Source organism: Dermochelys coriacea, chromosome 2 (genome assembly GCF_009764565.3).
Source record: "Dermochelys coriacea isolate rDerCor1 chromosome 2, rDerCor1.pri.v4, whole genome shotgun sequence".
Classification (NCBI taxonomy): domain Eukaryota; kingdom Metazoa; phylum Chordata; order Testudines; family Dermochelyidae; genus Dermochelys; species Dermochelys coriacea.
In genome coordinates this window covers 252,962,567-252,985,403 of record NC_050069.1, presented here as the reverse complement: position 1 = coordinate 252,985,403, position 22,837 = coordinate 252,962,567, and the positions used below count along the sequence as shown (strand labels likewise).

Below are 22,837 nucleotides of genomic sequence, written 5' to 3'. Positions count from 1 at the left end.
TCACAAATCCACACCAACTCAACAAGATCTTCAGTCACTGGTGAACTGGTCCATGTACAGTTAATATTAAAATCCATTTACTTTTTACCAAAATCTCTCCTTTTCATTTCACTTTCATGGTCTCCCATCAGTGAATTAGCTGAACGCCTTCTATCTGTGCTTCCGTCTCCTTCACTATCTGACTAGTCTCCTGTTCCCACTCTCCACTGTCTCTTCTCTTCTCCCTCCTTGTTCAAGTACCTCATATAGGAAGCTCTGGTCTGACAAGTGACTCTTAGTTGTCTCCCCATTGACAGATCTTTTGCATCTAGTCACCAGGCTTTCCTGTTCTGATTGCAATAGCTCCCAGTGGGGACTGCTAGTTTTGCAGCTCCCTCTTTATTAGCTGCCTTTTAGAGGTGCCTTGGATCTCCTTTGAGCCTGGACACTTGTAAATGTAATTTTAAGGCAGGAGAAGCCACTGTAACCAGCAATCACTCTGTAGACCAATAGTGCAACGGCCACTGTTAGAGAAATGTTGATGTAGAGAATAGTCCCTTTAAAATGCCAGGGATCAGATTGGATGGCCCATGTTGTCTTTTCCAGCCCTACTGTCTGAGCTGACACTAAACATGAGCATTCCTTAAGCCCTGGCTGTATTTCTTGGTGATTTTCTTGGAAAATGATGTTTTCTCTACAATTTGCTCACTAAAATAATATATTGTAAAATAAAGGTGATGATAAATGAGCTATCTATACTAAAAGCACCAGTGATTTTAAAGTACTGGTTATTTGTACTTTTCTTTTGCATGAGAATTCCGTACACCCAGCTCTGCCCATCAGTACATGAGATATGTTTACTATGTTTGCTAACAAAAAAACACCACCACCCGCCTATGGCAGCAAGTCTGAGAGCCTGGATTATCTCACTCTTGCTCATGCTAGGGGGCTAAAAATATCAGTGTACATGTTTGGACTTGGGCTGGAGCCTGGGCTCTTTGACCCAACTCCTACAATGCTATTTTTAGCCCTGTAGTGTGTGCCCCTTGAGTCTGAGTCAGTTGATCCAGGCTCAGAGACTCGTTGTCATGGGGTTTTTTTGCAGTGTAGACAAGGAAGCAAAAGAATGGACAGTCAAGATTGGTATTAACCTCTGTCTTATAGCCACCTAAGTCCCTTTGCTTCTTCCACATAGCAAACACGGAGTCCATGCCTGAGCTTTTTGTTTGGTGGTTAGCTACAAAATGGAAAAGTCTGAGAGGAAAAGAAGCAAAAGTGGGAAGGTTTGTGGGAGCAGAGGCTGGAAGGGAAAGATGGGTGGAAGAGTATCATTCTTTGGTGCCAGCTGGCCACTGAGCTGCTTTCAGAACAGGGCAGTCATGCTGCCTCCTCCCCAGTCATACTCTAGTACAAGTGGCTCACTAAATTGTTTTTGTTAACCTGTGAGCGCTTCTGCAGATCTCGCATAGTATGCTGGCAATCTCATCTGTACAGGACTTCCAGCTTCTATTCACCCTCCAGCCACTTTTGTTCCTGGAGAGGTTACAGACAGAAGACTTCTGTTGCATTTTCTACAGTGGTAAAACACCTTCTGAAGTGTATGTCCTCTCTTCCCTGGGATTAATGGAACTGTTTTTGTTTTTTTCCCCCAAAGCGTGCATGTTCTCCACTTTTCGTTTCACCCTGGTTTATTGACAGGTTTCAAGTGGAGCCATTCCTGTCACCTCTGACTCCCTCCTCATCCCCCAGCTTCCAAACCAGTTCAATTGGAAACAGGTTTTTTACTGCTGAGTGTTCCCAGGGTCTCTCTTATCCCATGGTGACTCTGGGGCAGGGAAAAGAACAATCTGCTGAAAAATGTCAACATACGTAGTTCATTTTTTCAGGTGAATAACTTTGAGTCCCTGTTGGCCTGAATTCACTTTTCTTCAACAGAGTATTGGTCACATAGGCTTAACTGTTGAAGCAATTCAGATTGTCAAGTGCTAATCTATAGCAAACAATGGTGATCTCTTAACTTGATACATATTTCAGTCTTGACTATAACAGTGCTACCACCCCATTATAATACTCGGGTGTTTCCTCTGGTACATCTCTGACTGTCATCTTCCACCTCCAGCTGTTTTTGTAATACAGCTTTGGAAAAAGGACAGCCTCTTCTGAATTTTCCCAGGGCTCAGAGCTTTTGTTTTTTGCACCCGTCAGGAGAAAGGGTGGATAAAGGTTTATAGAGCTGCAAAGCCTCTGTCAATTGAACTGAATTGGCTGGCCAGCTCTCCTCAGTCAGATGTATCAAGCTTAATCTCCTCCTCCTCCATCTCTCTAGATCTAGTTTTAAAGGCCATCCCTGTATGCCAGGGATGTGACTTCACTTTCAGGAGAGGAAGTGGGTGGGAGGTAAACGATCAGGGTTTGAAAGTGCTTCTGAATCCCAGTGGGGGGGGATTTTGTGTGTGTTTGCAGGAGTAGTTCCATTGTAGATCCTTCTTAACTTTTTCTGAATGATCCTGCTCCATTTCCTCTGGATCTGTTGTAGTGGAAAATCCTTTGTGCCTGAGATGGATCCAAGAGGAGGGCCTTCATCCTGTGCTGCTCCATCCAGTTAGTCCAAGTCATCCAAATGAAGAGTATGTTTCTTGAAATTTGAATTGGTTTCTTTTGAACTCCTAAAGTCAGAAGAAATCTACTGCTTGAGACTAGAGGTTGCTGAAGAGTGACTGGACTTCTTGTGTAGCTCAGTGCAGTAGTACCTAAGCCACACAGGAGGCGGAGCTGCAGAACCAAGCTGCCATGGGGGGAATCCAGCTAGCTGTCTTGAATTAAAGGAGCTGAGAAATGTGAAGAGACTTTGGCATCAAGCACGAGGTTTAGCAGCTTTAACGTACTGTATCTCCATCTACCTTTGTTTTATTTTGGAAACATGCATGTAATACGTTTGCTGTCCTTACATTTGTTCTTTTCATGCAGGCAGGCGCTACTAAAGCAAAAGCCTCATGAATTATCTTCTCTGTGAATACCCAACAGAATTTTTGTTAATTTCAGTTACTTCTTGGGGCAAACAGGCAGAGTGGAGAAAATGTTTCATATGTGTAAAAATACTAGAGCATGAGGTTAGGTAAATAGCTCATTTTTATAGGATCATACAGGCATGCTCTTGTTTTGTGAAACTATTATAGTACTTATTATGAAAAATTTCTTTCTAGGATTGGTAGGCTAGTGTGAAAAGAAACCAAGTTTTTAAATTGAACTTAATAGCTGTATGGTATTGGTTGTGCAGAGATGGTAGGTTATAAATAGATGTATTATAGTGAAACATAAATAGGCGTTGAGACTTCATATTATGGGTAACTACTGTCTTTATATTTGCAAGATATATCACTATATATGGATAGTACTGGGTAGCACTGATACACAAAAGAAGAAGCAAAGTGAGCACTTGAAAATGTAAGGGATTTTTTTTTTACATCAAAGAAAGTACACGGGTGAGGGAATGGGACTAACAATTCTGAAATGCTTCTTAGGGAATTTTGTACAAGTCAGCTAGATAATTGTTAAAAGGAGGAAGTTTTTTTTAAATAGTGATCTGGACAGAAGTCTAGATAAATTTCTACAGAGAATGCTGAAAATAACTTTCATGTGAGGTTATTAGAATGAGTGTGTTTATATACACACGAACTGTTATGGGAAGGAGTTATATATACTAGTAATGATTTGTTTTGGTGTAAAGCTGTCTTTAACAGGGAGACGAAACTAAGGCTATTACACTGAATATTATAGCAACGTAACTATGATATACAGATTAATTAATTATATGTGTATTTTCCTAGCACCTGCATTTGGAATCCAAAAAGCAGAAGCTGGTAAAGTAAGTTTTAGGATAACAGTCTTTTACAAAATTATGGGATTCTAAACTTCATAGTATAATTGTTTTTTTAATACCATAAGGCCTGAGCCTGCATTTTTCTTGTGCAAAAGTTCCATTTTATTCAGAGTATCACTGTTAGCTTCAGTAGGAGCATGACCAACATTATCACCCAACATTAAATATATGGAAGATAATGTAGTAGATTAATATGGTAACATGTCATCTATGAAGGCTTCAACTGAAATGCAGTTCAAGTCACAACTGTAACAGTTCAGTGGAACCTTTTCCTTAGTTGACATTCATTTGTTTCATACAACTCATCAGTGATTGAGAAGATTTTCTAACTCAGGGCTAGAATAATAAGTCAACACTAAAGTGCACTGTCAAAATTGCATGCAGACAACATGTACCTGCACTGTGTGTGGCTATAGCCCAGTGGTCCCCAAACTGTCGGGCGTGCCCCCCGGTGGGCACAGAGGAACATTCGGGAGGGAGTGGCTAGGCCCCGGCCAGCCTTAACAGGGGGCAGGGAGAGAGCACCACCCAGCCCTGCTCTGCCCCCAACTTCATTCCAGCCCCACCCCTACCCCCAGCCAGAGCTGTCGCCCTGGCTCCCGGCCACAGCCTCTGCTGCAGCTCCAGGTCCCAGCCATATCCCCCACTGCAGCTCTGGGTCCTGGCCGTAGCTCCCAACTGCTGCTCTGGCCCTGGCTCCCGACCAGAGCTCTGGCTCTGCTCCTGGCCCCACTCCCAACCATGGCTCCCAGGGAGATGCAACAGAAAAAGTTTTTGGGAACCACTGCTGTAGCCAGTGCCGTCAGTCCTTAATTTCCTAAGCAGAAAGTTCATAGTTTAGGAAGAAATAAACTGAAAAAAATATTACCCCAGAACATAACTGATTTTTTAACAAGTTTTCATTGGTGAATTGAACAATCCCTACAAATCTGTTGGGCTGTGACATAAGTACACATGAATTTTTTTTTTTAAATACAAGGCAAAAACCAAAATACACTTGAAGCTAAGATGCTACACACTTTCTATCTGTAAGGAGGTTTGGGGTAGCTATTTAAAACTATGGTCTTGTGTATGCCAAGTAGTTTACTAGTTTATTTTTATCCTTTCTAGAAAAAATATTTTTGATCCAAAGCAAGCCTAAACTGTATTGTATGAACCAGATATTGAGTGTAAGATTGAAAGTGTCAGCACTTAATATCATGCTAAACTATGTTAGCATGTTAAGTGATATTCAGCTAATGTTGAAAAAAAGCCTGAATAATGCCACTTTGAAACAATCATGAATCGTTTTCACTACAATGTTAGTTTAAGTGCAGCAAATGTTAGTTTTTAGTCAGGCTGTTAGGCTTGAATTAAGATCCCTTTACTAACATGTTTTATTTAAGATCAAACACTCTTTAGTAAAATAAATTAGATCTTTCACTTTTGTTTTGCAGTCTTGAATTTTATGTTGCCAGTACATCTTCAGTATGCCCCATTAGCTTTTACACAAGCTAGTGGTCCTGTACAATATTGTGTATATAATGTAACAGAAAATAATTTTAGCTTGAGAGGTTTTTGTTTAGCCTTGTTAATGTACTCTTGACCATAACCCTTCAAAAAGTACTCAAAGGGACAAATTGAGACCTGGTTGTAAATGAGCACAAATCAATCTTGATATAATGAAGTTAATTAGCCAATAAAAACTATATTCTATCTAATGGAATTGCATTTGTAAAGTCCTTATTTGTTTTCAGTTACAATATTTAGTTGCCCTGAGAACAAATAATATTTTGTAGCTAGAACTAACATGAAAAAAGTTCTAATTGCAATAATTGAAACTGTAATTGTGTGTGGAAATACAAATCAAAATATTTCCTAAGGAAACTGAACAAATCAAGCACTTGGAGGCAAATTTAGACCTGAGGTAAATAGATGAAATTTCCACTGAAATTCATTGGAAATATTTTCATTTTCATTCCACGGTATTGCATATTTACAGCTGAAATGAGTGTCACTTTTCCATACTAGTCCTATCTGGAAAATGGCACTTTGACCTCCAGGCAACACCAATAAGTAGTATAATCGAAAGTCATTTAGAAGTACTTTTTTTAAATGGTTTTGTTTCTCAGTGCAAATGCACGCCACAACAGAAGAATCGTGGGCAAGCTATGATACAATAGCCAAACCCTTTTGTCAACAAACTTTACAATCTCACATTAAGTACAGGTAAATCACATGCCGTAAGATTATTTTTTAATGCTTTCTAATTCTATTTGCTAATACTGTATATAGATTTCCCTGGTGAATTAATGTACCCGCTATCAAGATGGCTCTCTTTAGTCAGTCTCCTTTTATTACCCTATTGTTTTAATTATGGAGGCAACTAGCTCAGAATAATTTCACTGTTAAGGGGAGATGGGCTGTAAACTCACTGCTTACCCAGTTTTTGGCTTTGTGCATCTCAAATAGGTTTGTGGAATGATACATCAGTAGTTATTGTGAAAAATTGTTCAGTAGCTAAATACAGCTTCTTCTTTTTTCCTCCCTTCAATTGACTGTGACAGGAGGCTGGAGCCTAAAGCAATGGGAGAATGTCCTGAAGTAGTTGAAAGAGAAACACCTAACATTGTTGTGAGGATCAGTTATTAGCAAAAGGGCTGAAGATTGTTCAGGCAAGGGGAGAGAGCAGCAAATGACAGAGGAGGACTTGCGGAGTGCAGCTGATGGGACATTCCTGTGTTTCTTTTTCACTTACATTGGCTGATTGTACTCTTAAGTATTTCATCTCTTCAGTGAGCTAAGCGGATTTTTCTCTTGTTAAACTGCCATATTCTGTGGCAAGTGACGCAGGAACGGGGTTTGTGTCTCTTGATTTGACTATACTAATTACTTCATCAACCTCTGTTTTTCAAATGTTTGCTGCAGCTTGCTTTAGTACACCTAAGCACCCTCTGTTATTGAGTATGCAAGAACAAGTGACAAGTTCAATAAGTATTTCGAAAGTGTTTCTCTTGTCTGGATAATAAGATGGTGTTGAGAAAGTAAATTTTTATTAGATACTGTAAATCATAATAGTACAAACTCGACTAAGGATGAAGTCAGAAGCAGAAGCTTTTGCAGCTCCTCACCTAGTCCAGTTGATACAGTATAGGAGAACTGAGCTCATTTGCAAACTCCTCAACAGATGTTGTGTGGCACTTGATTTCTATGATTGTTTCCTCATCTGTAAAATGGGGTGACGGTACTTACCAATCTTGTAAAGAGTTCTACTGATGAAAAATGGTAACTATATAAGTACTAAGTGTTTAGGTTTTGAAAAGGTGCCCTCTGTACTGAAGAGCTTGCAAACTATTAAATTGAAATGACTTAGCAATGTATTTTTATTGTTGTGATAGACTTTAGCAAAACAATACAATACAAACTCACCAAGCTGGTGCTGAGTAGTTTTGCTAAATCATATTTTTGGGAAAGGAACATGGGGGAGCTATTTGGGATATTGTTTTCAAATACACGCATGGGACTGCTCCAATTAAAATATTCTACTCCTAAATGTTTGAAACTGTTAGTGTTCCATTTGTTCTGTACTCCTTACAAAAGTCTCTTATCTTTCCTATTTGGGATATGAGCCAAATTACAGCACCCCAGTTTTTACTTACTTTGCAAATATGAAGGTGCTAATTTCCTGTAATCTGTATTCTCTCCTCCCACCCTCCCCCCGTGGATTTCTGGAACAGGAAACTTAAATAAAAGGAAATTTATATAAGATTTTTCTGGCAGGCACAGAATTGCTGTAGCATAAATATTTAGGTACTTTTATTATCATTTTAAGGTTCAGCTTTCCTTTACATCTTTAAAATTATTTAAAGAATTACTTGGAAATATACACAAGTACATTTTTTAAATTATTTTTTTTCAGTAAGGTAAACAGCTCCTTGCAAGCACATAGACTAGAATAAGTGTCAATGTGCATATGATTACTTTCAACAGCAAGTTAAAGATCAGAATTATATTATATAGTTAAGCTGCTCAACTTTTGACTTGGAGCAATGGAATAAATTATGTTAATTAATTAAACAGGACAAGAGAATGAAATTTTTGTTGCCTTATGTAAAAATTTTGCTTATGTAATTCAAATTTTCAAAGAAAATAGAAAGTCAGCATGAAATGTTGCATGTAATGTGATCTGTTTGTAAAGAACACTAGCTTTAACAGTAAAACATTAAGACTTGCTGTTTACCGTGGAAATATATTATTAAACTTACCCTGCCAATGTTTCTAAGCTTTAACACTGACCAGCCTCCATAATTTGGACATATTGAAGATTCTGTTAGGTTGCTGAAAATCCTTAAAGTAATGACTTCCCAACCTTTCTTAGTTGTAGCCCTCATATGGCATAGAGTATCTGCACCTGACCCCCTGGATTGCCCATGTCTTACCCTGAGACAGTTGCTACCTGTTCTTTGCCTATCTTCTCACTCTCATGGGTTTTTGTTGTTTGTCCCCTGTCTCATTTTCCTTCATATGTATTTTTCTGCCAGTTGCTTTCCATTTTTTCCCCATTTTCTCTCCAGTTTTTTCCATCCCTTCTGCCCATTTTCGTCAACTCTTGCTGTTGTCTCCTTCTTTCCTTTCTCTCTCCTTAGTACCCAACTCCTTATCTTTATCACTGTTATCTCCTCTTTTCTTTTTTTCTCATCAGGACACACACAGACACCCCCTCACTCCCCGTAGTGCTGTCCTCCTTACTGTTTCCCATTCTCCCACTCAGGCTTCCCGTGCTTGGAAATCCATTCCTACAGTATGTTTCCTCTCAGCCTTATCGTCTCTGTTTCTGCTACTACCTAGTGCTGCTCCCTACCACAGAGTGCAAGAAACAGTGCACCGCTTAGTGTAGAGGAAGAGAAGAAACTTAAGGTCAGGGACAGTTGGAACAGCAGTTCCCTTCCCTTCTCCTCCCCCCGCTCCCCAGAGGGAACAGAAATTGGCGCCCTAAGGGGTCAGGAACATTAGGCTGGGATTCCCTACATGGAAGTACAGTATCTCTTTTTAAAATCCTTGGAGTGCACATCAACATGATGAATCTGTCGTTCTTCCCCATTCTAGACTAGTGCAGCATGCCTCTGTCAGCTCACAAAGGGATATGTAGCATATCAGACTTACCTATTCATGTATATTATGGGCTGCAGCAATGGGGTGTATGAACTATATCTGTAGAAATTAAACAGATTAGTGTGTGGGGTTGGACTCTCTCAACCTGGACGTGTGAAGTGCTCATCCTGCATAATGCAGACATCAGGCTGACAGGAAAGGGGTGGGGAAGTAATGTGGAAATGCATTCTTTTCTTGTTTCCTTTTCCCGCTTATGATTCCTTCATTCTCTGTTTCCCTTGCCTTGCAATTCTGATTGGTGCTTTGCTCCCCATGATACCTTGGTACAAGCAACACTGGCAATGAAGTGCCAGTCAGGAGGAGAATGCTCTGAAGGAATCAGAGGGTACCAAAGTACTGGCTGATAGGTCCAGTTAGGAGACTTTTCTTTGCCCTTCACACTCAGTGCTGGTCACTTGGGAGTTATGTTTAAATAAAATGTTTGATAAGGTCATGTCAGTTTTCAGCTCTATCAGTGTTGATAGTGTCGTTGTGTAAGTAAAAAGGGTTTAGTTTGAAATAGTTGCAGCAGGTGTATTTCTCCATAAACCACAACTAATGTGGATATTTATCTGCCACTTAACAGACTCTGAATTCTGGTAATAAAATGGCAAATATTTGCCTTTCTTTTCTATAATAGTAACTTCCTTATGCTTGGTAGATGTAGTATGAGGTTACTACAGAAGCCTCATGGAACTGTGGATTTGTATTATTTTTTTCGTTCCTGTACTAGAATGTAGATAGTGAATTTTGGCTGAATACTGACTGGATAATGTATTCCAAATACTCTAGACTACTGACTAACATAATTATTCATGTGTTACTCAAATGCTGTGATTGAAATCAGCAGGAGACAATTATGGAGGCAAAACACACTACAGAAAGTCTTTTGTCAGTGATAGTGTACCACATGGCTAAGCAAATAAGTTTGTGCCAAATAGTTATAACACATTTTCTCAGCATTTCTTTGAAGGGAATAAATAAAGGTTTTTTGCCCCACCCCCCACATCCAGGGTGAAATTTTAGGGGTTTTGTCAATGAACCCTTTGTATATATGGCAGTATGTCCTTCACATTTAAATTTTAATATTTAAAGCCATGCAGTAAATTTCAGTAAAGCTCTAAGACATGTAGCTTGTCTCCCTCATAAGGCTATACAAATAAGGACTATTGACCCACATCTTGTATCCAGGAGGGCAGGCTTTAATATTTGACTCCTCATTTCCAATAGATGGGTCCCTCCCCGTAGTAATACCTGTGCTTGTACCATACCATGCTCTTCCTCATTCCAGGAGGCACCAGCAGCAGTGAGAAACTATAAGAAATAGTGTCAGTTTTATAATATTGGTACCATTGTGAAATAGCTATTGTTCAGGAATGTGGTTCTGACTGAATGGCCCCATTCTGTTGGAGAGGACTGAAAGGAAGAGAAAATGAGGGGAGACCACAGAGAAAATTGAGCAGGGAAACTACAATAAGGGACAAGGCTTGGTCTATTTTTTGGTATAAAACTTTTTCATGCTTTCCTATAATCAAAGTGTCATTGTGACGTTAATGTCATGTTTGCGATTTAATTTTAATATGTAACAATTGAAAAACTGAGGATTTTAACAAACTGGTGTTTTTAGTTAAAGATTGTGTATAATATACGATGTGAATAGAAAATGCTGTAGTGTATGATGGGAACATCATATCCTTGTGAAGAAAGTTTCATGTTTGAAGTATATACATACGTTGTATGTAGAAACGTGAATACTTTCCTGTTAAACTGAATGTTTTTCTGTATTCATGGAAATGTCTCGCTGAAAGAAGATTACTATTATTTTCCTATTAATGTTTCATAAGTAGGTTACCTAAATCGTAAAAGAAAAAATTAAAGTAACAGCCTTACCTCACTGGTGCCAGTGTAGTTTTCTGTTGAAATCGAAATGCGTCTTTAAACATGCCCTAAACACTCAATGAACTTCAGACATTTATGCTTCATGCATATCCTATGAAGGAAAATGCCCCAAACCCTCAGTGGAAACATTCATGCAAGTTTACACTCAGATTCTGGGACACAGGTGGAATAAAAGGCATACTAGAAGCAGTATCATGGTCCCTCCTCTGGTTTAGGGCTGTTGCCACAATTATGCTCATGGTTGGCAACATAAGGATTACCTTTAGCTGGCTGATTTTTTGTTGTTTTTTTTTCTTCTTTCCTTGGGATTGCCACCTAGTCATGGAATTTTTGGATTAGGTGTCTTCAGTTATTATTTTTTCTTCCCTTATTCTTAATGGGACATCACAAATGGTGATGGATATGATATACTTGCTATTCTGAGGAAGTTGTGTGTTAAGCAGACCTACCTGGATTCTCCTGGTATATAACATGTGGTCCATTACACACCTGCCTTATTCCTGCCTTACAGTGAAATTAAGTTATTCATGAAAATAGAAATTTTTACCCTACAGTCAGGGAGAGTCAGTATGCAATGATTACAGGTTTCAGAGTAGTCACAGTCACCCCGCACTTTTGACCATTTCCCTTTGTGTGTGCTCCAGGAGTCATGTTAACATATATGCCTATGCTCATCATTGTTTTGACTTTTAGCACAAACGCACTTGACCACATTCCAAGGTACACTTCTTTCATGCTTAAGTTGCTCATTTTTTGTCCTTCCTTGTTTGCACACCTTACCTCTACAATTGGGCCATTGATGCTTTAATGCCATCTTCTTTGCCTTAGATGGTAAAATAGTAGTCTAGGATCCATTTTGCAAGGGGAGTTTCAGTATTTTGATAGAAAACAAAAAAGCTTAATGTATTTGGCAACCAGTTAAAGTGAGGAGACATCATTATACTGCCTTGAAGTTCTTCACTGAGAGAAATAGTGAAGACCACACTACACTACCTAGCATAAAACTGATATCCCCTGCTAAGTTAAGAAATATGAAGAATTTAAAGAATGAATTTATTCAAGGCAGAATACACTGTCCCCACTTGCTGTAAAGTTTATAGCTCTTTTTAGCTGGTAATGAACAGTGACAAGAAAAAGCAATAATTTTGTGTAGAAACTCGCAAGAATGATGCTGCTCGCTCCCTGCTTTGAAATATTCTGGAAAAATCGGGGTGTTGAAGGCTATTTAAATTTTTTTTAACTTCTATTTTGTAAAAGAGCAAAGAGTTGCATCTTGCATCCTCCAAATTGTCTGAAGCAACAAATCTGGATATTTTCCCTGAAACTTTGATAATGCTCCTTCAATTTAAAGCAAAGGAAAAAAGTTAATGTGCAAGTACCCATTCCATGGCACTGGCCACAGAAGTCCTTGAGCAGCAGAGATAAATGGAGAGCCTCTTGCAGCTACCACACGGGTACAGGCAGCATTTACTTGAGATCAAGTGAGGAAACAGCCGTTCAGAGCCATGCTGGCTACACGTTTGGTTTTGTCACTGCATTCTAAGGAGAGTAGTGGGTTGCCCTGTGTCTAGCTGTAGAAGAGATCTAGACCCATTTTTAGAGATGCTCCAGTCAGCAATGGGGATTGGAATTTACCGTCAGGTAGTAAATCACAGAATTGCGAAGCACAACAGACTGAATAAAATGCACAAAATAGGAGCCTAAAGTCTTTTCCTTATGTCTTTGTAATACAAAAAAAGGTGATAAGTGCTTTACAGAAACCCAAAAAGGTAAAATCCCTGCTCCAGACAGCTTGCAATACAATCTAAGGGTATGTCTACACTGCCTACACCCCAGAAAAAGTGTATTCTTAACTCAGGTTACTAATCTGCATCAGCAAACTCAGCTTGAAATAGAAGTGAAGACATGGCAACTCAAGTGAGCAGCTCGAGTTAAAACCTATAGGTGAGTCTGGGGGAGAACTCGACCAGCTAACTGGAGTTAAAAGCCATGTTTCCATGTCTTCACTCCTGTTTTAACCATTCTAACTGCTGGTAGCTGGACACCCAGGGCCCTGCCCCACACTGTCTCTTCTCCTCCCCTCCCCCCCTGCAGGCCCCAACCCCATCATTTGCTCCTCTTCCCCCGTCCCCCTGTTGCTTGCTGGATCGTCTCAAGGAGTCTGCCTGCAGGTAGGAGGCAGCTCTGGCTGAGCAGGCACTGGTACAGGGTAATGACCCGGCACCTCCCTCTGGTAACCAGATTTTTGGTTTGGGTGCCATTTAGGGTTGCCAGTTCCCCTTTTCGACTGGACTTTCCGGTCAAAAAACGGGCACCTGGCAACCCTAAATGGCACCCGGACACAGAAGCCAAAAACCCAACTGTCGAGGTAAAGGCCGGACAGGTGGCAAACATAGTTTGAACCCGAGTTCACTAATGTGTGTTACTTAACCTGAGTTAAGAATACACTTTTTTTTTTTTTTTTTTTTTGTGCAGAGTAGACCTGCCCTTAGACATGATGTAGTGATACGGTGACAATCACAGGAACAGAGTGAAGAAGAACAATTGTTACAGTAGTAAGATAACTTGTTGATTCTGTTTTAGATTGTGCATGTCTTGAAGTTTTGTTGTGTAACATGATATTCTAGCCTTTATGGTTGGAATACTTAAGAGTTGGGATATGTCTACGCTGCAATGTAAGGCCAAGGTTAGTAGAATTGAGTTAGCAAACCCTGGGTTTATTAACCTAGGGCATGAGCATCTACATTTATTTGTAACCCCAGCATAGGAATTGTTAAACTCTGGCTCCCAGCCTGGCGTTCTTGTGTCTGCACTGTATTATGTAGGCCTGAGTCCAGCTATGGATATCTGAGACTTTCTAGTGCCCTCCCCAAATGTGACTGCTTTAGCACTTTGTTCATGATGGATTATGGGAAGACTTGACTGTCCATTAAACTTGACTGTCCAGAGGACAAAGAAAGTCTGTCTGTGGGGTTGTGGGATTTTTTTGGTGGACTTCCAGCGCCGAAGTCCAGTGAGGCAGCGTCTACACTGCAAAGCGATAAGACTTAAACCCTGGCTCCCGGCTTGACTCGGGCTCGGACCCTCCACCCCCATGGAATCTTGGACTCTGGGTTCGAGCCCTGGGTTAGTGCAGAGTTTGAGCCTTGGGTTTATATTGCAGTGTAGACTTACTCTTAGTTTGAAAAAAATAATTCCCAGAAACATCTTGGTGTGCTGCAAATTGGGATTAATATTTTTAAGTATAGTTTTTTCAATCCCCATGAAAGTTGAAGGGTGCCTTATATACAGTCTCTTCAATTAAATCTTCCCTCTCCCAACTTGAACATAACTCTGGACTTCATAGGTTGTATATAGGTCTTTGGAGAAAGGGAAATGGAGCAGATCTTCTTTTAGGTGAGTCTCCGGTCATGCTGAACATTTGTCGCATTCATATTTATGAATCAGTAACTGCTTATTATGCACATCATGTGTAAATATATTTTTTACATTTCTCAGGTTTCTTCCAATTGCGTTCTACGTGAAAAGTTTGCCATTATAATAATTAAAATGCTAGTTTGCAACTTTTGTTTCTCATCTGAACGGCAATCAGGAGTTACCAAAGCACTGTAACTATTGTATTTCAGTTCATTCTATAAATTTCCCCTAATGTCTGTCAAAAGCCAGTCCTATACATTTTTATGAAAATAGTGGCCAAGTGATTACAGCACATGGCTTGACGTCAGGAGATCTGGATTTTGTATCTGGTTCTGTCACTCTTTCTTTTGTATACCCCTGATCCTTCAATCTGATCCCCAAGGCTAGATCCCCTCACCTGGGCGCGTGTGGATACTCCCAATGAAGTCAGTGGGGCTCTTTACAGATGCTATGGTCCATCCACCTGGATCAGATTGAAGGGTTAGGCTCTAAACTTCAACAAGATACTTAAGCATCTCTGCCTCAGTTTTCCCATCTATACAATTGTAAGTTTGGATTCTAATCTCTTCTCTTGAAAAGCTCCAGTGCGTTTCCAACTTGATTTCTGACTGAAAGCTCTGCATATAGAACAGCAGGGAACTCCAGTTTCACATCTCAGCTATGTAAATAATACTAACTGTCTAATTCCCTTTTACAGGCCAATAAGCATTTCTGGTAACAGAAAAATTACCAGTTTTGCAATGTCTCTGAAGCAAAGATAATGAGATTTTTTTGTAGAAAGTGATCATATCTGAGAAAATAACTGTGCTTTTTGTCTTCCATAGAGTTTACAGATGCTTCCTCAGCAACGGAAAGCCATAGCGAAATTTAAGGAACCAGCACATGCATTAGCATTTCAACAGAAATTCCACAGGTAAATATTTAGCCATTGCTTCATTCTTTAGTTTATCTGCCCTCTTTAAAAGCTGAAATCCTGGTCCCCTATGAAAGCTTCATATTCAAGTCCGTATTCAAATGTATATTTTACTACTGACCTTCATAAAACCTTGTTTTCTACTCTCCATACATATAGTAGTAGAAGTTTGTATGCCGAATGCAGAATATGCTAACTATTTCTTTAACATTTTACAGGCATATGATAGATCTGTCCCACATTAACGTGGCATTGATAGTTGAGTGAGCATAGCTGATAACGCTAATAGAAGTATACTGTGGAGCTACACAGGGAGAAGATACAAAGGCAAAACCATCAGGATCTGAAGTCCTTTTCAGTTTACAGTCTTTCTTTAACTGCTCTGTAGAACTACAGAAAGTAACAAGATTTCCTCAAGATAAGCTGAACTTAAGAGGATCTAGCAAAGTGGAGTTTGTGTTCGATTTCTTCACATTCGGTTGTAACCCCATGGAACTACAGATTTTTTTTTTCAAAGTGCTTACAATGCATGTAGACACTGTTCTTCAAGATTGTACTGTGTGATCACAGTGACTTGAGTTGAGAAAAAGAACACTTGCATTGAAAAATTTAAAAAGTTTCTTCATAGCAAAGAATATTTGATAATGGTTGCTCTTATCTTCAGTGTAGGGTATTTAAATGAAAACTCACTTCTCGAAACAAAACACACACATGTTGTTCCTCTGAAAAGATAAAAGATGCATTCTTATATAGATTAAGACGTGGTCTACTTGATTGATGATGATATTTTGAAAGGCTTTGAAGGTGACACTGGAAGGCTGTAGTTTCTGTGTTTGTAAATACGTTAGATCGGTTTTTGCATCTTCTAGTCTGACACACATTCCCTCTTTACTCCCTTCCCGAAATGAAAACACTTTGTAGAAATAACATTGCTACATTTCCCCCCATAGTTTAAAATGAAGGATCTTGGTCTTCACCTTTCAATAGCATAATGGGGTAGTTTACTCCAAGTAGTAATTTATTACAGTTTAGATTGTTTTTTAAATGGGATTGCAAGATACAAAGAAAAAGTGAAACGCTTAAGCTCATTTTAAAAATAGGATGACACAGAGAAAGTGGTACATTCCCAATAGTGTTTCTTTGTGTCACTGTTGCAGAGTACGCTTCCTCTTAATCTTTGTCGATTAGTATTTTTCCTTGAGATTTATTTTGTGACTAATGCTAAACCATTAAAAAAAAATGTATAGCAAAGGCATAAGAATTGTGACATGGTGTTCCCCACAAAGATGGGATTATGAGGAGGATGTTACGCTGCTTGTGAAATTGGCAGTTCTAAAAATTATGTGCAAAGATTAAAGGAGATTGCATTTTATAGTTGGTAAAATCCATTATACTTCCTTTGGGTTAGAACCATCTGGATGGTATTTCCAAAGGAACAAGTTTTCAGTTATTTTTGGACAAATTTAGCAAAATGCCATTGTTTATATCCGATTGCAGGTTTTATTAAACATTTTCTTAGTTTTTATTTGGTGGGGCTTTCCTTCATTCTTTATTTTTAGGATATACAGTACTTTTGAGTGCTGACCTACTTTTTGAAGTGGGCACCTATGGAAACTTCATAATCCTTAAGGATACTCAAGTAACAGAAACAGAAAAAACACTAACATGATGTAGTGAATCTGCAGGAGCTTGTGAATGGGGTCTAAACAAGTGCCAGAATGTGGAAGAATGACAGTTTGAAACAAATTAGTTGCAGCAAACCGTAGCTTATATGTAAGATTTAATGGTGACGCAGTTCACATAGGCTTTCTAATTGGCTTTCTCACAGCAGAAGTTTTTTATACTGATTTCCAATTAAGTAGAAGTTACTAAAAATTAATGATTGAGCAATAAATAGTGTCTAAAGTCTCCTCGGTAAAACTGCTTTCTTTTTCCACTGAAATAATATGAGAATAATGTAGTGAATTAACATTATTACAATGGGAAAATGAAAATGTTTAAGGAATAATGGTTTTTAAAACCATTTGCATCTTAGCACCGTGTTTCTTAGCAGATCACAGTAAGATCATTAGAATACTCACGTATGAAAGTGGATTTTCTCACATTTGTGTATCTCTAAATCATAACATTTGGCGCAGTGCAGCAGAATTGATGTTCTCTGCTCAGGACAGATCCAAGACTGGGAGTAGCAGATGTGTCACAGGTAGAAATGAGTTGGTGGGGCTGTATGTGAAGGCATGATACCTGACTTCCATGGTGCTTGGCTCTCACTAGTGCTCTTCCCTCCTCACATCCACCATTACTAAACCCCACAAATATTGCATTTTTTTTATTGTTTAAAAAGGAATGCTTACATCTCAGATAGGCCATTAAAGGTGGTGACATACCCCACTATTAAGGAACAGCTTCTCTGTAAGGGAAGGTTGGAAAAACATCCAGAAAATAAATGGATCCAAGTGTCTGTCTATGGAAGTATGGGCCGGATGTGACTACAAATAGCTCTGTAGGCAAAGTCCAGCAGTGCGCAAGTCTGCAGCTGATCAGCTGTTCTTTTATAAGCAGATGTTGTCAGAATAGGAGCTTTTTTGAGGCCTAAAGAATAGGGGCCCTATCCAAAGCCTAAACAAGTCAATGGAAAGTCTCATACTGACTTCAGTGGGTTTTGAATCAGTTCCTAGGAGAACAACATTTTGCAACTAGAGGATTAAGAATTTTTAGTCAGAGTCTTTTAAACTTTTTCCCACATAACCATCCTGGGGCATTGAAAACAAAGACATGAATAATGTCTCCTTAAACTTACCAAATAGATTGGAGCGATGTAAGCATTGTTTAATAATTGTATATATCCCTCTTTATAGACAGTTACTTTAGATGACTGCTTGTGCATAGATAAAGTGCAGACATATTTGATAGTGACTGTAGCTGCTTATCACAGTAGCTGGGTATAATATGGGGACTGTGAGTATGTTCTGTATGTATGTATGTTTATATGGATACAATTATGTACATACATACATCCTGTATATTACAAATCTTATTAACAGGATGATCGTAAAAAAGTACAGTAGTAACAACAACCATTAGGTTTAGGCATGCATTAAAAATGTTTCAATAAAACATATCTTCAGTAATAAACTCAACTTAAAACTGGATTTGCTGGCAATGACCAATTTGAACAATAGCATCACAGTTTGGTTCCATTTGTTGTGACTCCTCCCACAAAAGCAAAGGAAGTAGAGGTAAAATTAGAAGACCATGTTATTTCCATGTTCTCTTACAGCATTTCGTTAAATCTGGCCACCTTAAGTTAATTTTCTTGGAAGATCTGTTGCAACCATTATCTTGTTCTTTCTTTATCATGCATTTAAAATAAGATGCAGAATGCAAAAATTGCATTTAATATAAAATGTAAATATGGAACTTTTAAAATTAAAAGATGTTACTCAAAGTGCTTACAGTTCAACCACATCTTAGCTACTTGTTAGTTTTTTTGTGTTGTCTTATCTAAGTTTAATGGACATGGTTCCATAAATGTTGATGTGTTTTTGTGTATCTCTTCAAATTTTTATAAAGATGCTAGTAAGTCAATACATATATCCTGATCTGTGTATTATTTGTTCACAAGTTTCAGAGAAACTTCAATTTAGTAATGCTATTTTAATAGGTAAATATACAGTAGGTGATTATGTGGAGCCAAATATATCTATTTTTTCTTTTTCAGTTATCTTGTTTTGATCTTGTGGCACTTTCTAAGTTCATTTTACTCTATCATATCACATCTTGGCTACTAGATTGGTCTGGCCATATTATGTGTGAAATTATAGAAGAATGTTCTTAATTTCTTTAAGAATCCTCTGTCCTTAAAGGTTAAACGGATTATACATTACACTAGGTCTTCACATTCTCATGTCAGACCAAGATTTGGGGTAGGGGGGTGAGGGAGGTTCTTTTTTTGTTGTATAAGTACAAAGAGATTTGTCTAAAGATACTGTTCTCAAAGATTGGGAGCTTGGGGTTATTTTAGTTTTTGTTCAACACATAGTTCAAGTTGGTCATGTTAACATTTTATTCTTTTCACAATCTCAGAGAGCAGGATGGCACACTTTGTATGATGAAAAGAAAGCATTAAACATAATTGAGGAGCTTGGTAAAATCCTATGGGTGGGGAGAGGCAGAAGTGCAGACCTATAGAATGTTCATAAATATAGGAATTGCTACAAAATGTTTTATAAACTGTAGTGACAGATTTTTTTAATTTAGCATGCTGATATGGGCCAAGAATGACTGACTGATTCATCTCCAATGTAATTGGACAAAAGATTATGATATTTATAAATATTGAAGTCAAATCTACAGAAGATAGGACAAAAATAAATCTTCAAATGAATAGGTTTAATTCCCATTTTGGGGTTGGTTCTGAAAACTCACTTTTAATTTTCACAGCTCTGCTTTAAAGCCCTTTTAGTAACTAAATTACCAGATCTTCACTGGGCATCTTAATTCTTTTCATAGTTGGATTCCATTGCAAAGATTTAGTCTGAAGAACTTTTACAAAACTGTAGGTATTTTCAGCATGCCTGTGTATTACTACATTATTACCTTAGGTACATTATAGCAACTAATTCTGACTACTTTGGGGAATAAATAAGAGCATTTTATTTGGTCCTGAATTGTTTTGAATGTTTACACAATATAGTATCTTCAGTCTGGTCAGTTTTAAAAGTTTTGCCCCTTCTAAGAAGATGCTGTGGCCACTTCCTAGAATTAGCAGAAGTAGCTGTGGGTGTTGCCTTTATCCATAGTTTGACTTTTCTGGATATGTCCTAGATTTACGCTCCACCATACTCCTTTAGATGTTGTATTGTCCTCCCTGTTAGCACTGCAATATTGTATGTATGTTTCTACCCCAAGGATATGCTTCTGGCTTCACGTACTCACTGTTAGACAGGATTTTTAGTATTGGTCCTCTAGGCGTAACTTTTTTCTTTTTAGCTATTTTTGGTACTTCGATTTTTCTAGCAGCAGTGTTGGATGAAAAATAAATGTAGGGAAAAGAGGCACTAGACAGATTGAAGAAAGTCCACTAGATTTTGAGAGGAATAAATCATTAGGGTAATTTAAGGCTCTTGTTTCAATGTTACCTTTAAACCGGCTTTGATTCTGAAATGTTACTTAGCACCATTCTTTAAATATGAATCAATTCAACAGTTTTAATACAAGAAGTATTTTATCTTAAGTTAGTATTAAATCCTAAGGATTTTATGTAAGGTTTTTTGTAACCTAGTTAATTTTATCATAAAAATGGCCTACATTTTAACTTATTCTCCACATGAGCGCAAGGTCTTATGTACAAAAACACTGATTCATATTGGATCCTCACGTATACCATCTTCTGGTATAATATGGTTGGGAAGGATCATTTGTTTTATTCTTTAGCACGACCTTTTGCAGGTTATTTTTTTTAATTTTTTTTTTTTTACTCTTCAGTTTCCATTTCTGTGCTTATTTTGGAGAGAACTACATTGTCTTTTTCACTGTGTAAAACTTAATGGGAAGGCTAATTTCACTGGGTCTTTAAGCACTTGCATTACTTTCTCACTTCTCAAGTTGGACACTTTATTTTTCTAACTCTAAATGGAAAGGGGTCATTGTACATATTTCATAATTTCTCAACAGGTTTACATCAAGGATTTTTAATTTAACAGCATCCCAGTTAATTGAGCTTACACTATTTTAAATTTTATTACAGATTAAATGTAGTTTAAAAAAAAAAACAGTCCTGTGTACAGTTGCATAAAATATATTATGGCTGAAATAGTATCTGATGGTATGGAAAATTACTGTTAAAAGAAGCATTTTACTGGTATTTTTACCTTTTTTTAAAAAATGCATTTCATAGTTCAGGTTTTTTATTGTGCATAGTAATTTTTCTAGTGTCTGACAGGTTTACTTTGCATAAATAGAAATAAAACTACTTATTTTCAATAATGAAACAATTTTTTGCAGGACCACTTTGCAGGAGATGGGGTTTTCAGTAATTTAACTTTCAAGTTAATACACATTTTCATTTACAGATACTGCAAAGACAAGACTAATGAATTTATTTACAGTTGATCATCTGTCTTTAATGGACCATATAATTCATACTCTTAAGAAGATACACCATTAAAACAAGTCATAACATTTTATTTTTTTACCAAGTTATCCCTAAGCACCTTGGTTCCCCTCACTCTTTCTCTGTCCCCTTCCTATTTCCCCTCACTCCTAATTCACATGCAAGAATGTTAATTCTTTACTGCTGTCTTCTCCTTGATGTTCTTCTCATCTGTCTACAACTTTCTCTTTCCGCCTGTGTGACAGTTGTAGTACCCATCTCTCAGAATCATTCTCTATTCTAGTTCCCTAATACAATGTTTGGGTCGCCTGTATTGAAAGTAAATTGTACTGCTGCATCTTTCCTACAGATGTTAGTTGTAAATGTTTGAGCATAAACGGCTGCCACCCAAAGGAGGAGTCATTTTTAGAGGTTTCACACTTTAGGATGAATTGCACATTCCAAAGATATAGAGAAAATATTACTTAACCATTTTGTTTCACAGCTCTTTTCCACTTAGGGGAGTGACGACAGTTTCCAGATATGCTCTAGCTTCTGTGACATACCAGGAGATATGAGACTAATTACTAACTTTTTCCTATCCTTTACTTTTGCAGGAGTTCTGTTCTTGAATTCAGTGATAGTAATAGTACTTTATCATTGCCACTTAGAAGTAATGAGCACCTGTCAACACAATTCTACCTCTATTACTATTACTGAATGTGATCCTTCCTAACCTATAAACTCTTAAGTGCTGGATATATTTGGGTATATTGAAACTATAATTTAAAATGTACTGCTCTAATCTGGATTATGAAGCTTGTGTTTATTAGGAGTTCAGAATATAAATTCAAGAGGCGACTGTATCATAATACTGACTCCACTGTGGGTTCATCTGCTTCATGTTTTCTACTGCATCATCTACACACATTATTTTACTTATTTCTTAAGTGTTATATGCCTGATTATACCAAGTCCTTCCATTTGCATTAGATATCCATCTGTGGTATATGTTAGGTGTGAATGTAAAAATGAAAACACAGAAATAATGTACAAGTTCCTTATGTGATTCCATACTTCAAATGTCAGTATGTATTTAAGTGTATTTATTGTAACTAAATTGTGTTAATAAAATATTTTTTCCTTTTCTTTGTAGCATATTGCCTTTGTATCTTGTTCTTATGCACAACATGAACTTCACATTTGTCACAAATTACAAATACCACGTATCATTATTATTTCTTGGTAGCACCCACAGATGCCCAATCACACGGCAGGGTCTCATTTTCTAGGCACTGCAAATGAGTAGAACAAAAAGACAATCCATGACCCAGAGAGGCTGCAATTTAGTTTATTTTTTTTAAGACACCACAGGTGAATAAGCAGACAAAAGGGGATGGGGACAGGTGACAGTAAAAATATGGCTTTTTGCATAAATTAGTAATCTAAATGTCAAACAGTTATGAATGGCCACTTGCCTAACCAGTGCCAGACAATATGTGCATAATTCAGGACCTGATACAAA

The 22,837-nt window shown here is 37.9% G+C and overlaps 1 protein-coding gene across 5 annotated transcripts in view; it reads left to right on the top strand.

Moving 5' to 3' along the window:
- The window catches only part of RBM33 (RNA binding motif protein 33), a 152,622-nt gene extending 130,155 nt beyond the window's left edge, over window positions 1-22,467 (top strand). For 2 of the 5 annotated variants that reach the window (XM_038388525.2, XM_038388524.2), the window contains exons 18-19: window positions 15,130-15,218; window positions 15,437-22,467. In XM_038388525.2, coding sequence (XP_038244453.1) covers window positions 15,130-15,218; window positions 15,437-15,485 — 138 coding nt within the window. In that variant the 3' untranslated portion in view covers window positions 15,486-22,467. Of the gene's footprint in view, window positions 1-3,806; window positions 3,845-6,405; window positions 10,881-15,129; window positions 15,219-15,436 lie in introns of those variants that run through there. The other 3 variants (XM_043509648.1, XM_038388527.2, XM_038388526.2) reach the window with 2 other exon arrangements.
- The last annotated feature ends 370 nt before the right edge of the window (window positions 22,468-22,837 follow it).